Source organism: Thermobia domestica, chromosome 15 (genome assembly GCF_964235325.1).
Source record: "Thermobia domestica chromosome 15, izTheDome1.hap1.1, whole genome shotgun sequence".
NCBI lineage: Eukaryota > Metazoa > Arthropoda > Insecta > Zygentoma > Lepismatidae > Thermobia > Thermobia domestica.
In genome coordinates, this window is record NC_137468.1 from 16,150,359 (window position 1) to 16,167,954 (window position 17,596).

At 35.8% G+C, this 17,596-nt stretch overlaps 1 protein-coding gene across 3 annotated transcripts in view; it reads left to right on the forward strand.

Moving 5' to 3' along the window:
* Cul2 (cullin 2) overlaps positions 1-17,596 on the forward strand; it is a 75,683-nt gene that overhangs the window by 49,053 nt on the left and 9,034 nt on the right. For all 3 annotated transcript variants that reach the window (XM_081741347.1, XM_081741348.1, XM_081741349.1), the window contains 5 exons: positions 5,449-5,664; positions 8,538-8,684; positions 11,970-12,047; positions 14,007-14,073; positions 16,012-16,211. In XM_081741347.1, coding sequence (XP_081597473.1) covers positions 5,449-5,664; positions 8,538-8,684; positions 11,970-12,047; positions 14,007-14,073; positions 16,012-16,211 — 708 coding nt within the window. The remainder of the gene's footprint in view (positions 1-5,448; positions 5,665-8,537; positions 8,685-11,969; positions 12,048-14,006; positions 14,074-16,011; positions 16,212-17,596) is intronic.

Here is a 17,596-nt window from a genome sequence, read left to right on the forward strand (position 1 = left end):
TTTTACGAAATAAAACGTTGCCAAGAGAGTTATATAGGGAAAACGAAAAGAAATTTTAAAATACGAGTAAAGGAACACATTGGAGATTCAAAAGCGGAAAATCCGGTCTCAGGTTTATCGAAACAGTTAAAAGAAACGCAACACAGGGTAGAAGGTTCAAAAATTTTATTTGGAACTAGAAATGAAGTAGAGAGACTGGTTTATTAAAATTTATTTATTGATTATTGTGACAATTTTCACAGCATTGGCATGACAATAAAAATAACATGAGTTGGCAGCCTTCCAACAAGGAACAAGAAAGACGCGCAAATTGCCTCCGTCATATTTTAGTTCGCTTCACCTCATTTGGAGATCGCTGACACACTAGACAACGTATTTTTTTTTTGTAAAACACAGCTCTTCCCGTGTTGTTAAGTCCGTTCCTTTTTATTCCGTGATATTTCTGTTCTTTTTCTTCCTGTTTTAAACCTCCGTGACTAAAACTCCAGACGAGAGTTGAAATCTTGAACTATAAAAATTTAGGAATTACAAAAATCTGTAACTAGAATGACAACGAAAACTATTTTAAAATTTTAATCCATTCTTAACATATTCATTACCGTTGCCTATTTTTTGTATTTACTTGATGTTGACGAGATGCAACGGCACGGCATGGTCGAGGGAGAGTGATAAAGCTGGTACAATTATGCGTGGTTTGAAATCTACTTGATATCAAGTGTAAAGGGCTAGGCTGTAATTATAGTATGATTTTAGATAGATATATATAGATATAGATATTTACGAAACTGTTTTTATACCAAAAATTTCGTAACACTGTATCTTCAATGACAATACAATATTTGGTCAACAATGACCTACACCTTTACGTTAACAGAATTCACACTGATCTGAAAGTGAGGGAAATTAAAATGAGTCAGCGAAATACTTGAAAATGATGTCGAAAGTCAAGGAAATTACTGTATTTCACAGAAGAGTCCTCAAAGTGATACGTCAAATTATGATATACAGGGTGTTTCAAAATGAATTTCAGGGTTGTAAGGTTTTGTAGTATTTATTACAATTACCTTTCAATGGTAAATAATACATCAAATGAAAGAGCAATTCAACTGTCTGCCGTTAGGAAGCGCTAGTAGCAAAGATGGCGACTACTGAGCAGCAAGCTTTTTGTATTTTACATTTTGCAAAGACTGAAACTGTAGTTACAGTGCAACCCTCTGTATGGAGAATTTTAAGGAGACGTTTACAACTATGTCCTTATCGTTTGCAGTTGCTACAAGCTCTAAAGCTTACGGACTACGATGTACGTGCCAACATTCAAATGAAATATTGCTGCATGACTATGAAGATTTTCTGGATCTTGTCGTCTTCAGTGATGAATCGACATTTCATCTAACTGGCGATGTAAACTCTCTTAATGTTCGCATCTAGGAGTCAGCAAATTTCCACGAGATGGTACAGTTGCAACGAGACTCTTCTAAAGTGAATGTGGTTTGTGCTATATGCCGGCGGAAAGTTTATGGACCTTTCTCGCCTATCAACTCAATGTGCGCCGTGTGACGAATGGTGCTCACATTGAGCACTTGTAGCAAAAACTGTTTGAGTTGCTCTTTCATTTCATGTGTTATTTATAATTGTACTACAAGGCCTTAAAACCCCGATATTCATTTTGAAACACCCTGTATATTTACTTGTTTACGTTCGAGTGTATTCAGAAAGCCGGGATATTAAAGAAATTGTTAATGTATAATTATTATTTAGTAATACGTGTTTTATTGTACGTATTCGTAATACAAAAAGTTTGACATATAAGTATTTACAGTAAAAAGTAAGTCTATGCTGTATTTAAAAGTTAGAAAAGGAGACCGTTGGGCAGCTATCTGAGTGGAATGGTAGAGGTTAATTTTATATATATATATATCAGGGTTGGCTGGTTTAAACCAAGGTTTAAACCAGCTGGTTTTTTCATAAAAACCAACTGGTTTAAACCAAAAAACAAAAAAATGTTCGTAAAAGTGTAAGTGTTTGTAAAATCTTGATGAACACACATTTGTGGGTTATCACGTTTCACTCCCGTATATTATTCGTATTATATTCAGACCTAAATTCCCTATTCATTACTCAAAAAAGATTATACTACAAAAGCAACTTTTTTTATAAGTTTATAAATGTTTATTTTGTGATTTTTTGTAGTTGTTATTATTGTTATGTAATTGCAATCGAAGAAAAATTCTAAATATTGTTTCGTTTCAATGTTTACTATTGATAAAATACATCGAAAATGCCGTACTTTTTGTGTGTGGGGGGGGGGGGTCATACAGACCCCACGAGAGGCATTTAGTGAAATAAGTATCTTTGGTATCTATTTATGTATAAATGAGTCTGAGCCAAAGTGGACTCAAATAATTCGTATCTTTATTCATTTTTCTTATTGATATGCAGATTAAGTCGGTGTATTTCTTTACTTTGGACCAATAAAAGTCGTTGTTAACTAACTTAAACTAAATTAGTTCTTCTGTACTCCGTAGTACTTTGAAATTGTTCATATGTAATTCTGTGTAATGGTTTCACTTGTGCAACTGTTTATCTTTTTGTCCTTCTGAAATGACTCTTGACAGTTATATTAAGAAGCATGTAAAAATCAGTACAACTTATTTTTATCAGGTTTCCTTCGTGAGTTAGTCGGCAGACGTATCGCATTTGTGGCCAATTAGTCCTGGTTCCGAGTTCAAATGGAGGACAATTTCTCTCGGATGTAACTCGAGAAGCAGTTTTTATTCCGCTTTAAGCTTATGTGACCCCTTCCAGCATAACCCGGTTGTTGCATAATAACATCAAGGCGAAACAAACTTATTTCTGTCCATATATGATATGAATATATAGAGCAAATTATTTAAACCATAAAAACCTGGTTTAAACCAAAAAAACCTGGTTTAAACAAAAAAAAACGGGTTTTTTGGTTTTTTTAAATAAAAACCATGGTTTTTGCCAACCCTGATATATATATATATATATATACACAGTATATATATACAGGGTGATTTTTTAAAACTCACGGATTTAATTTGGGCCTAGAATTTCTAACTGAAGTCCGATTTTCATGCGGCTTGTAGCAAATGATTAAGGAAGGATGGAAAATTTATGAGGCTATGTTTACTGGTTTAAATACAGCCGGGGTAAAATAGACCACACCTCAAGATAAACAGAAAATATTCACTAGTGTACCGTACAATTTGAATGAGGTTTTGGATTTTTGAAGCGAAATTGCAGAATACAAATTGTTAGTGAGAATACAAATTGAGTGTTAGTGGTAACACCCATAAATCGCATGTTGATTAGCTATAACCGGTTTCTTGCGACAAACGGCGGAGAGATTTCTTGGGCGACGTAAGGAGTCTATAACTGACATCTTCCACAACATCCGCCTGCGGATTTCGGTGCTTTCTTGTCTCACTCAGAAGCGATCTTGTTTCTTCCAATTTATTCACTAGCGACCATATTACGTTCCTTTTTGAGGCAGAACGTGAGGCAAATTTGTTTCTAAATGCCCTTTGTGTAGCAACAACAGATTCCGTTCTCTAACAACTTTTAACGATAAACTCACGTTGCTTCAAAGAATATACTATTCTCACTGTGTCGTGATCATACTCACACAGTAGGCTAGCACAAAACTGTACAGCATAATTTCTAATACAACGACTCAGTTTCCTATTTCTTAATTGATCTTGACGAGGTTGCCATCTAACGAAGGAAACTCAAATCTCCACACCGCACCTCATATCATTCCAATTATAAGGTACACTGGGGAATATTTGCTGTTTTTCTTGAGGCGTGGCCCATATTACAGCGGATGAATTTAAACCAATAATCCATAAATCTCCCATCCTTCCTTGATCATTTGCCACAAACAGCATGAAAATCGGACTTCAGTTAGAAATTCTAAACTCAAATGAAATCCGTGAGTTTTAAAACAATTACCCTGTATATTTTCTTAAATCTAACCATAAATAATATTGTTTGCGGTGTTACAAACCAGGGAAAGTTTACTTATTTAGTCGTGGAAATTCAGGGAAATCAGTACCAGAATTTGAGTGTGAATCCTCGTTAATTATATGGTGTGATCAAGTGAAACCCTTTTGCAGACAGTGTCTGCGTAAGTACTAACGATATTTAACTATCCTTTATATCCACAGTAAAGGAATCAATGACAAGTGTGTCTGTCACAGCATTTGTGTTTCAGAAGAAGTCACCATAACTATTGAAACATTTGTTCCATTGTATCACCAACCTACGAATGGCGTTCATTTAAAATTTCGAAGGTTGCCGTTTAAATCGTTGAGGGACATTGGCCTTCATGTTGTCATCAGAATGAAACTTCTATCTTTCAACGACTTAGTTATGGTGAAGGAACGGATTTCAAGTGATCAGTCTTCATATATCAAAATTAAATTTTTTGAAAATAGAATACAATCATAAATCAGAAGGTGTTTATATGAATCATTGATACTTAAATAATGCTTGTCTTAAACGCTAAATATTAGTTGCCCTCTTGAGATTAGCCAACGAAGTTACATCATAATCACCAGTACATCCCACGATTATCTCATACGTTTGGTGAGTTTACACACTAATTGAAACGAAGTGTGTATACTGCTCATCCTTTAATAAATGAAAGACCAAAAATAGTCAGCAGTCTGTGCGTGTTTTTTTTCCCCGGAATATTGGGTTTTGTTACTGTAACCTTCCGATTTTCGTACCCAGATGTTTATTGCAATCCAAAAAAATGTTCCACCTTATTTCTTATTCACAACATATTCCCGAAATGAATTTATCGTATCTCGTATTTCTCTTTAATTTTAAGTTTCTTGTCCTCAATTGCCTACGACCGGGCAGGTTAGCCATAACATAATATTTGTGAAAGTATGTACAGGTATCGAGTAAAATTTTCCTTATGTCATACATAAAAACCTTCAGGTGACCTAGTGGCATACATATTTAAGAATAGTATTGGATACATGCCGAAATAGTAATAAAAAAAATAAAAAAAATCCAAAGTTTGAGGAAAAGTTTTGGTGTAAAAATGATGAGCAAAGAAATGAATAGTGCCCTTTCATGGCCTATAGCTAACGTTTCTACCTTTATATTTGTGTGATTCCGGTAATACGAGCCACGACTGGATTCCAGTCAGTATGAGATGCTTAGAGATTAGTGTTTTTACAATTGATATGAATACTCTTTGCGTAATATTACAAATAAAGATGCCTATATTGCAGTCCTAATTAGGAACAAACTATAGGGCTTCTGGAGAGAATATTTTACAAAGACCTGCTACCTTTTGCGCATTCTCACTGTTTTCACTGTAATTCATAATTAAGAGTTCGAATACATCCTGTATGTTTTTTGCTTGATTAACATTTTTCATTAATACGTTACTTCGTTTATTATTTGCAGTTAGCCAAATACTGTGATACCCTGTTAAGGAAGTCCTCGAAAGGAATCTCAGAATCAGAAGTGGACGATAAGCTTGCTCAGTCAATAATCATATTTAAGTATATAGATGATAAGGACGTATTTCAGAAATTCTATTCGAAAATGTTGGCCAAACGATTGATATATCAACAGAGTCAGTCCATGGATGCGGAGGAGGCGATGATAAATAGATTAAAGGTGGGTAACAAAAGTTTTCAAGGTCGATCTGAGTACACGTTTGTTTCCTGCAGGATTCTCTGTAATTTTCCAAAAAACAGACTTAAAATGGACAATTTATTCCACAGTTTCTGAAAAAGAGAAACAACAAAGGGAATATTTTTGCTAGTACATATCCACAACAGCAAACTAAAACATCATAGTGTTATAGTCGGTAAATAACGGTAGCTTTTAAGTTCATTTTTTTAGTTCGGCGATGTCCAGCATATCAATTCCACTTGTACGATGTTGGATGAGCACGAAAAATCGAACTAAATGTCATATATTGAAGAGGCTGCCATTTCAACTGGGCTAGAGTATATGTGATATAAAACTGCATCTGAATTGAGAATTAGCAAGTAAATGCAACAGTAGCTTTTTTTTTTTTTTTTTTTTTTTTGAAAAGAATCTATTGTTGTTGATGCATTATTCTCATAGGCGCGCGAAGGGGGCCGAGCCCCCCTTCCCCCCGGCTCACGAAAATGTATAATATACAACTTATTTCTAAATTTCTTAAGATATTCTTAATATAAATAAAAATTACCAAACGTAATATAGCAACCAGATAGATGCCCTCCCCCTAGAAAATTTTCTTCTAGCGTCCCTGGCTATTCTTAATATTGTGCATTATTCTTAAATCATTATTGCACTTAGGGATAGAGCTGTCAAATTTTTCAGAAAAGAAAAACTTTTTTTTAAAGCGATATGTAATATTCAGAATTTACATGTGAGAAACATATCATGGCATTCAGGCAGAAGTCACTAACTCCAAAAACATACGAATCGAGTTAGGTACTTCTTCCAGTACGATAACGATACATAAAGTGAAATACACGCAGTTCTAACATTGTCAGGCTAGATGTAGCAGGTGAAATTGTGATGCTAAGCGTGGTTATCCTTATCATAATAATGCCGTCTCCTACATCTAGCATCATAATATGTATCAGAACGTCTTATATTTCACCTTGTATATCGTCCTCGTACTGGAAGAAGTACCTACCTTCATCCGTATATTTTTGGAGTCAGTGACTTCTGCCTTAAAGCCGATGTGTATGGTTTCATATAGTAAAATGGATTAATTTGAATTTGAAACTAAGTAATTTTCATTTTAAAAACTTCAACACATAACACAAATCTGTGCTTTTAATTGTAGTTGAAGACGTCTGTCTCTTTAACAGTCCTACGTTCTTTCTTTATGCGTTCGAAAAACTCCTTGCAGGACTTATTTACATTCACAACCACTTGGAATTGTGCTTTTATTCACTGGAGCTTCTGTTCCAGACATCCATCCATTTGTTAATAAGCATTAATGAGAATACTCTCTCAGTAAAAGCATTTGAACCTGCAATGCGAAATAAATAAGAATCTTAACTAAAACGTTGTTCGGTGCAGTTTTTGTTGGGACTTCAGAAAAGTAAATAAATAACCAATTAATCAGTAGCACTTCCTTCGTGTTTAACACAGTCATTCAAAATGCATCTAGAAATCAGTTTATCTAATTAAAAAAAAAAGTACAAAAAAGCATTTTGAAAGTGTCCACGACTATCATTTCTTGAATTTATTCAAGAAAAGGAAGAAATCGTTTTACGATGAAAATAAAAACCTAAAATTTACGGGGAAAGCGTAAGACCTGGCAACTACTCAGAGAAAGCGAAACTTCCACAGTTTCCATGTATGGTACTAAATAATAATATAATTTATTATTATATTTAATATTCTGACTTGAAGTTTTATTAACCTATATGGCAGTTCATTATCAACCTAAAAATAATACACTTCATTGTTGGTGTAAGTTCTTCGTAGATTGACCATTTGAAGATATTTTTTCCCGTTGTTCTACAACAAATCAAATGTGGGAAAAGCAACTTTTCATTTCTAGGAGAGAATTCTATTCGTCGCAGCTTTATTGGTGTTTAAAGTGTCCATAAATAATACTTTTTGAGCTTTAAAATCTATAGTGCAATAAATACCTCTATGCTATTTGTCATATCGTATTATTATTATTATTATTATTATTATTATTATTATTATTATTATTATTATTATTATTATTATTATTATTATTATTATTTTAAAACTAACTACGTACCTATTGTACCCATTGATAGAACTATCAATCCAGCCTGAATCGTTTTGGGTAAATTGAGATCCATACCTATGGTTATAAAAGTATGCCTCTTGAGAATATGGGTGCCCTTTTTTTCTAACAGATCTGTACAGTCGGGAAATATACTTACATATTGATTTTATGTAAAATGTAAACTGTTACTACACTATGCGTGATCGAACACAAATCATCATATACAGGGTGTTAATGAACTATACCAACAAACTGTAAGAGGTGATTTCTCACATAAAACTAAGAGAAAAAGTTCATATGGACCTATGGCGAGAAGTGCATAGTTTCAAAGCTAGGGCTGTCCAAAATTGTGGAAAAGCCTAATTTCAAGAGGCCCTATTTCGAATTCGAGAGACTGTGGATGGTGGTCCTTATTAGCGTAAAGGAAATCACGCATTCGCAATCCAAAAATGCATATTTCATTAATGTTCAATCTGGATGTACAGAGTATTCCCTGCAAGGTGAAAATCCCAGATATGTCATCAACGGTATTTTGAGATATGCTCTGAGCTTATAATTGGCCCAAAGTAGGCAAACGATAAGCCTTGATAGCAGTGAACACGGAATCCTTTGGCGCGATGTCGGAAGTGTCAAGGAGTACAGTCATTCTTTATTTGTCACATTATCCCTTGTTCATTGCATTTAACAGTTTATTGTATTTATTTATTTATTTTTGAACATTTCTTGAATATGGTTAGGTAAGGAAAAATAATACAGTTTTAATTAATATTTCCAGCAAGCGTGCGGCTACGAATTCACAAATAAATTGCATCGGATGTTCACCGATATTTCCGTCTCCAGTGATTTAAATAGTAAATTCAACGATTTTCTCCAGAAAAAGGACTCTGAGCTAGGGATTAACTTCTCCATTTATGTGTTACAGGTAAGAGTGCATGTGTAAAGTTTTGACTGTAAAACCAATCAATTCTAACTAGTAAATTGAAGCATGTCTTGTAATTTAAAACAATGAATATTAGATCACAGATATATTCTGACAAAACCCACCTAATACAGATGTTCGTGTTTTGTTGAAATGGTAAAGAATCTATAGTTCGATACAAATATACAACCGGCGGGAGCCCACGTGGTTCGGATTCCACGTTAATCAGTAGGTCCACGTCTCATATAGCCTCGCTGCTGAAACGGACGTTAAACTAAAAATAATACTAATAATAATACAAATATACAAATACAATATAAAATGAATCCAAAGTTTTTTTGAACACTATTCTATATACTGAAAGGATTCCCCTACCGACCTACAATATCTGCAAAAGTCAGGGAATTTTAAGTGCGGTTGTTTACTTCTCAGACCCGAAGTTTGCCTTGCCAGCTATTTGATAGGAGATCTTTTGTAAAATATTTTGTTTTTCAAAACTTTTGTACCTAGACCCATACTATATACTATGCTTATACATGTATATTATAGTGTATTAGACTTTGTATTCGTTCTCACCAAATGAGGGGAACCCTGACTGTTTAAAATTAATTTGTATTCAATTCAGGTAAAGGGGAAAAATGTATAAAGATAAACTCACCTGAAATGCCTTATAAATCATTACGATTCGATAATTAATTTGTATAACTAGTTTAAGTTAACCTTGCCGGCTGGCTTTGTACCGTAAAACGTACAATATCCTGTAGATGAGTTTTAATGTGTTAGACGAGTTTCACTTGTGAATTTCACTAGTGAACAGTCGCCAAGATTGGCTTGAACATTTACACCAACAGAAACAATTGATCCGTTCCTCTTATTATAGATGAAATTTTTCGGGTAACAAGTGACTAAATTGACTCATTACTTGTGACGCATGACTGGAGCAGTTAACTGCAGTGAAGCGTCAATCGATAGTTCGGAAACAAGTTATACAGATGGGTCAAAACAAAGATGTGAATCAATGTCAAAAAGGGACCGTTGTTTCTCGAGTGTGATCAGGAACACATACTAAATGAGTTTCGCGGAAAAGTTTCTTGAGTCCATCCCAAGCAAAGGGGATTTCATGCAATGGACATTTTGAAGGCGAGCATCACGAAATACTGCAAACTGTGGATAGTCAAAATATCAAGTAGTACTTTCGACAAAGTGGGCATTTCAGATCTAAAATAAGATGAACAGACCAAAACCATGTTCATGAAGACACTAAATTGTCGAGTGAAAGCAGGGAATTTGTGTTGTTATTGAGTCCAAACTCTTCTGTCTTCGCGAATTCTGTCGAAAAATTTGAAGCCGAAAATGTATAACGATAATTATGTCTGTCGTGCTACATGGTTCCGATATGGCTGCTTACGTTGAGGGAAGAACGCAGACTGAAGGTATTTAAAAATAAAATTCTGGGATGAACATTCGGACTCAGGAGAGACGGGAATGGGATATGCGAAATCTACATAACGAGGAACTGCAATATTTACACCGTTTACCTAACATTGTTTGGGTCATTAAATCTAGGAGGCACAGGTGAGCAAGTCATGTAGCCAGAATGGAAGGAAGGAGGAACGTTTTCAAAATTTTAATGAGGAACCCAATTAAAAAGAGACCTAGGTACAGATGAGAGGATAATATTAAGATGAATTTCACAGAAATAGGAATACAAAGCAGAAGCTGGATGTAGTTGGCTAAGAACAGAAGTCAGTGAAGAGCTTTAGTGGATGTTGCATTGAACCTTCCATATAGTTTTAGTTAGTACTACGAAATATGCCAGTTTTCGCTGTGGCACATAAAGCTGCTACTTTTTAGTAGCTAAAGGCTGGGCTGTAGCTAAAGGAAACGTATAATGCGGTTCGACAAGTTGCGTTTTAATCTGTATTCCAATGATTGAAAGGTTTGACTGGACCGAATGTCCAGTGTAGCATTTGACCCGCAGTGTCTGCAGGATGTGGTCGAAGCTGGAGGAGATTCTGTGATGCTATAGAAAGTTTTTTGAACTATGACTTGGGCGCAAATGAGTGTGAACACCTACAATTGTCATGTAACCAGGTATTGCTTTTCATGATAAATATGCGGTGAACACTCCTAGCTTCCAAGACGACAGCTGCCATGTTCACAGGGCTTAAAGCGTTTGTACATGATTTGAGAGACATTCATGCACTCTGTCGTATATAGCGCGGCCTGGAAAGTTCCGTGATTTAAATTTGATTGAAAATCTACGGGACTGTTGGGAGCAGCGGTTGAAACGCAGAAGTAGAATCCCTGTACTTTACCGGAAGTACTGAATATACGATACTAATGAACGAGTTTGTTCATCTTGATGTGGCATACCACACACATCATGGAGTCTTTCCAACCACTATCCAGACGGTTATCCAGTCCAGAAGCGGCTTAGAATTCATTAAGTTTTACGGGACGGAACTAATTTTTTGCTCGGTATGATTATATACTCGGTGTAACAAAAGTCCAGGAACACTTTAAAAAAATATATATTGTAGCCAAACGTGTAGCATTTCAAATAGTGCAGGTGTAAGTTTTTCTCATTGTAAGTATTACGTATAGTCCCATATATCGTCGGTAGGTGGTGTCAATCAAGATTGCGCTTTCTGGAGTTGAGAAGGCTTTCCGCTTGCTAGAATGTGACAAAACAGAGAGTCCAACGGATGTCCAACGAAAATTTAGGATGGAGTACGGGAAAGCAGCACAAACCAGGAAGGCAAACAACAATTGCCATGTAAGGTTCATTGAAACGGGTCGTGCGTCAAGAAGAGAAATGGGCCAAGGGTGAGTGCATATGACATTGAACGAATGAGAGAAGCTTTTACAAGGAGTCTGAGAAAATCGATACTCAGAGCTTCACATGAGTTTGAAGTGTCAGCAATAACTGTGTGGCATGTTTTGCGTTAGGAAAAAGAAAGAAAAAAAAAAAAAAGGAAACCGTACAGACTACAAATAGTGCAAAAGTTTTAACCTAAAGACATAGACAAGCGATTCTAGTTTTGCTGTGAGTTGCAGGTCAAAGATTACGCTTCTGTGACTTCGATAATTGTTTTCGGACGAGACAACATTTCATACAAATGGGGAAGTAAACAGAGTAAACAGACACAATTGTGTAGAATTTGAGAGACAGAAAATCCGCATAACGTTGTTAGACAAGAGCGAGATTCTCCAAAAGTCATTGTTTTGCAATTATTGAACAGTTGATGTTTATATTCTTTGCTAAATAATCTTATTCTCTTTTAGGCAGGAGCGTGGCCATTAGGACAGAGTAACCTGACTCCGTTTGCACTTCCTCAAGAATTGGAAAAATCTGTACAAATGGTAAGAATGAACAGAACTTTAGTCCTTCCATTACGACATTCATTCGTTTATTTCGTAGAGTAGACTGCGTTATTACTACCATGTAAAATGTAAGAGATTCGTCATTCTAGGAAAATAATTTACATTAAGGCATAGATCATTGCCATGGTTTGTATGAGGGTGTCCAGAGAGTAAAGATAGTCTAGAGTTGGCCACTTGCTTAGCTTTTACAGATCTCAGTGTTTTTTAATTTTCAACATAATGTAAAGTTGGCTTTATAATAGGTGATTAGGTGTCCCATTTTTAACGGGATTGTCCCTCTTTTTATCAGAAAGTTATCCGATGTCTCGAGAAAAGTAATGTCCTTTTTTTTTAAACCACTTTTAGCTTATTGTTGCGCAGTACAGGGATAGCCTAAAGTGATTCTTTGGGTTTCAGAGCACCGACCCCCCCCTCCCCCAGGTCTCACGCCATGTGATTTCTTTCTTTGGAGTTACGTTAAGGACGAAGTTTATGTTCCCCAATGCCAACACCACTGCAAGAGCTGCAGGAACGCATCACTGCTGCTATGACGGACATTGACGGAAACATACTAGTGAACATACAGGGTGTGATTGAAAAGTACCGGAACTTTTCCCGCCGCGCGGCTCCCTGGCGTTCGAAAAATGTGAGGGGTGGGGGAAAATGTACGCGGGACCTTCCTCTTTCAAGCAGAACTTGGCCCAGTGCGCTGCGAGCAGCGGTTGAGAAAGCATCGCTGTCCGCGCGAACATCGTTTTGGTCGTCGGTCACGTTTTTTGAGCGCCGAAAATGGAGTCAAAGATTGACCAACGCTACGCCAAAATACGTTCACCGAGGGGTCGTACTCGGCCGCGGTGGCTCAGTGGTAGAGCGTTCACCTCTGGTGTTTGGGGTCCCGGGTTCGATCCCAGCCCCCGCCAAGTGGACTTTGTGGTGGACAAACACCGTGTGCGTGGGTTTTCTCGGGGTTCTCCCGTTTCCTCCCACTTTCTTCATTCTACCATTTCATTCATTACTCATCATCACCGTCCCCTTTAGCCTAACCGGCATAACCATGGGACGTAAAGCTCAAAGATTTCATTTCATTTTCCTTTCCGTTTTAATCCTTTTTACCTTGCCACTGAGGAAGGAATCAGCTGAGAGTTCCGAAACGTCAAAAAAGTGTTTTAGACTTTCCAAGGGAGGATTCATTGGTAAGTAGCCAATTTTTTGTTAATTTAGATTATCCCCCCATGCGCCCATGTAATTATAATGCTCATGTGTAGTTCTTCATCAAATCCTGAAACACTATTTTTTATGGTGTTAAAAGTATGTCATAGCAAATTATTGTACTTTGACTTTTCCTAACAGTGACACACACAATCCTAACAATGAAACACAGTTCTAACAGTAATACATGTAGTCCTAACAATGATACACACAGTCTTAACAGTGAAACACAGTCTCAACAATGATTCACATGTACCTTGATACATACAGTCGTAACTCAAACACACAGTCCTAATAGTGATACACATAGTCCCTAACAGTGCCACATATAATCCTAACAGTGATACACATAGTCCAACGTGAAACACAGTCTCAACAATGACACATACGGTCCTAACTAGACACACATAATCCTAACCGACATACATAGTCCTAACAATGACATACATAATTCTAATAGTGACATACATAGTCCTGCAAACGCTACACATAGTCCTAATAGTCATCGCTGTGTGAACAAAGTATGATGAAGGAATGATATATTACCAGATCCGTATCAGGTTAATAAAATACGGATGTTTGGTCAGATTTTATTATTATTTAAGTTGTTTTGTTTATTCGAAGAAGGACCACAGTTTGGTCCGAAATATGAAGGGAAACCTCATACAGGCCTACAGAGGAATGTATGAAGTCTTCAGAAACTGTGAATCAGTTTGAATGTAGAAATAATGTATTTGTTCTGTTTTTCAGTTTGAAAACTTCTATCACAATCACTTCAATGGTAGGAAACTTACGTGGTTGCATCATCTATGTCAAGGTAAGTAATCAGCTGAACGAAATAAGCCATGCTATACTGATTTATAATTCCTTTTCATGAATTTCTAGTATTATATATATGGATCTGGTACGAGCACTTCTAACGGAGTAAATAATTATTTACCTATTGGGTAGTTTGTAGTTCATAAATGAGTTTACTCGTGGCTAAGCGGTTAGCATATGCGCTTTTTTTACATGGAAGACCCGTGTTCGATTCCCGGCGGAAGCTCATGTGTTTTGAATTCCATATTAAGCTTAAGGTCACGGCTCATATACCACGCTGCTGAAAGGGACGCTAAATACAAAATCAGCTAGGTATAATAAATTATTTGTGCACTATAAGAATATCATACGTTATAAATATGTAGGTTACTTTTCCATTTACGTACTGTAATTTAAACGTAATTTCAACATAGCTAATTACCTACAAAAGGCTAATGCACATTCTTTATTCTTTTCTTTCTTCCACTTATGAGACATACGAGATATCATCAATTCCAAGAAATACTCAAGACATCCATACTGCCTGCTTGTAGGTAGCGATACTCCAAAAGCAGCCCCGTTGTACATTTAGAAATAGCCACATTCACCGTACTCCCGCGTGGCCTTTGTGGTGGACAAACACCGTGCTCGTGAGTTTTCTCGGGGTTCTCCCGTTTCCTCCCACTTTTTTCATTCCACCATTTCACTCATCTCTCATCATCACCGTCTCCTTTAGCCTAACTGGCATAACCATGGGACGTAAAACTTTTAGATTCACCGTACTAATGGATATTGACCAGCAAACAGAACATCAAAACATAGATTTGCCTTGTTATCTTAACGTCTTCCAACATGAATCCGATCGTCATTTGTTGGAAATTCTCTGTAAGTTTCCTGGAAGTAAAAGGATTCGAGCACGTGACGAAAACAGAACATGAATAACTCATAAATCCGACAGAACTTGCCTCCTAAATGTAATGTAGAATCTAAGTGGAAAGGCTCAATGCCGCTGATATTTTTACATTCTCTTGCCGACAATAGACAAAGAGCAATAAACTACAATCCCATCCTGTTTGGAGAAGTAGTTTTTAAATGGCCAAGTTTTGCCCCTTTTCCCTTTGGCTTATAGACCTCAGAAACGTACGCAATGAAAAGTATTTCTAAGAAATGAATATCATGTTGGAATACAACATACGAAGGTGAAGTTAACATTAACAGCATAAGTATAACATTGCTTTCAGTGCGGCCAAGTTTGAAAATAGGTAGGTGACGAACTTAACGCAGTAATGCATCTCTTACAGAAAAATGCAGGTTCCTTAAAAATTTCAAGATAGGCGGTGGCCAAGTTAACAAGTTTTACTGTATGTGTTGATAGCAAAATGTTTTTTTTTTTTTTTTTTTTTTTGTTTTTATCGTATTTAATTTATATTATTATTATTATTATGTAATTTCATTTGATTACGTAGTGAGTAAATGCTTGCTTAGAGTATTGAAAATAGAAAATTTTGATTTTGTAATAAATGTTAAAATATATGTAATACAAGTTAATGTTATTCATAATTGGGGAAAATTAACACGAATCAGAGTTTAAGTTGGCTTTCTTGCTTGAAGATTCGAATACTGAACAAAAATAGCAGTGAAATTATTTCGAAGAATCTAATGTTGTAATTATCTACCAAAATTTCGAAGGTAGATTCGTTTTTCTTAATTTAGATCACTGAGGATACGAAGCTTAACTGCTGGCTTCTTTTCTGTACTCTTGAAGAAATAGTACGTGCTGGAACCAAGTAGATGATACAAGAGTGTTTTTTACAATTAAAATAAAGTAACATATTTTGTTAATTGTTCTCTTTGTGATTACTGTTCATTATGCAAATTCGTGAGAGCATATTTTCACAATATGTAATAAGCTGATTAATTATAGATTATAGAAACGTTAAATGTGCTATACTTTCAGGTGAATTGAAGCTTAACTACTTAAAGAAGACCTATATAATAACAATGCAGACTTTTCAAATGGCCATATTATTGCTGTTCGAAAATACGAATACAATTACATGTCGTGAGATTCAGGATTTACTACAACTGAACGACGATCAGTTCAAGAAAAATTTAGTCAGCTTGTTGGACAGTAAACTACTAACCTGTGATTCAGAGGTAAGTTTTTTTTTTTTTTTTTTTTTTTCAGTTTAAATAATCAATACAGATATCTCAGTTATTTTTTAAGACATTTTGTACTTTAGGGGGTATGGTGGCTCAGTGGTAGAGCGCTTACCTGTCGTGCGTGGAGTCCCTGGTTCGATCCCGCAAAGTTTGTGGTGGACATCTTGTCCGTGGGTTTTCTCGGGGTTCTCCCGTCTTCAACTTTCTCATTCTATCAATTATTCCATCATCATTCACTTGCCTTAATCATCCGTATCCCTTAGCCACCATGCCCTCTCGTGGGACGTTAAACTAAAAGATTTCATTTCATTTTCATTTTGTACTTTCATTTCGTTAGTTCTTTTAGAGTTAATTTACATCAGTATTTATTATAATACAAAACGAGAGAACAAGTAATCGTGATTTTAATGAATATAACAAAATATATTTATAAAAGCTTTACGTTGCTAGGTCAGTTGAAGTTTGAATAAGAAATAGCTAGTGATAAGAAGTTCCTTAATCGAAAAGATAAATGGGGTCGGATAAAACCAGTACATCAGGACGAAAACTATTAGGCATTCACACCCGAAATGATGATCTAATATAAGCGTGAATCTCCCTTTCACTTGTCACTGTATCTGTGCAAATCCCTCTCTACGAACACAAGTAAAGGACAGGAAGACTCTCAAAGGGAGTGAATTTCTATAGACAAACATATGAATGTAGTGTTGTAGTATATAGAATGTTAAGAGAGTTGGTGGCAAACTTGGATAAGTAATAGATGGTACCAAATGCAGATATTTTTTCTTATAATTCCATATCCGAGTACGCCTCATTGTGGGTCTACAAACCTTCGATGTTGCAAGCTTGCAACAGGTTTTGTCATTCAGATTAAAGCCTAGCGCCTGAAATGTTCATCAACCTGCTATACGTAGCTCCTCTACTGGTTACCTTCCACAAGGGTATTAAACCTAGTTGCAATATTAAACTAATACTGCGCCTAAAATGTGGAATAGAAAAATGAAGACAGTTTTTTTTTTTTTTTTTTTTTTTTTTTTTTTTTTTTTTTTTTTAATGAAAATGCAAATCTACACATAATTTGGAATCGATCAGTGGAAACGTCACGTTTCTAGCACTTGTGGTTGTCGAGATCTCATTGTCGAAAGGATTGGCCATAAACATATAAACTTTTCTAGCATGTTAATATATAAATGATGATTGATCATCGTGGGAATTGGAATCCTTGACCTCCCGATTGCGGAGCGAAAAGCCTTTACGTACACCCGTGAAAAAAAAAAAAAAAAAAAAAATCTTTGCTTGTTCAAAACTCGAGTTTACCATAGAATCGCCTCATCTGACTGGCTTCAGTCCATTCCGGACTGTAGCAGTAGTAAATTGTT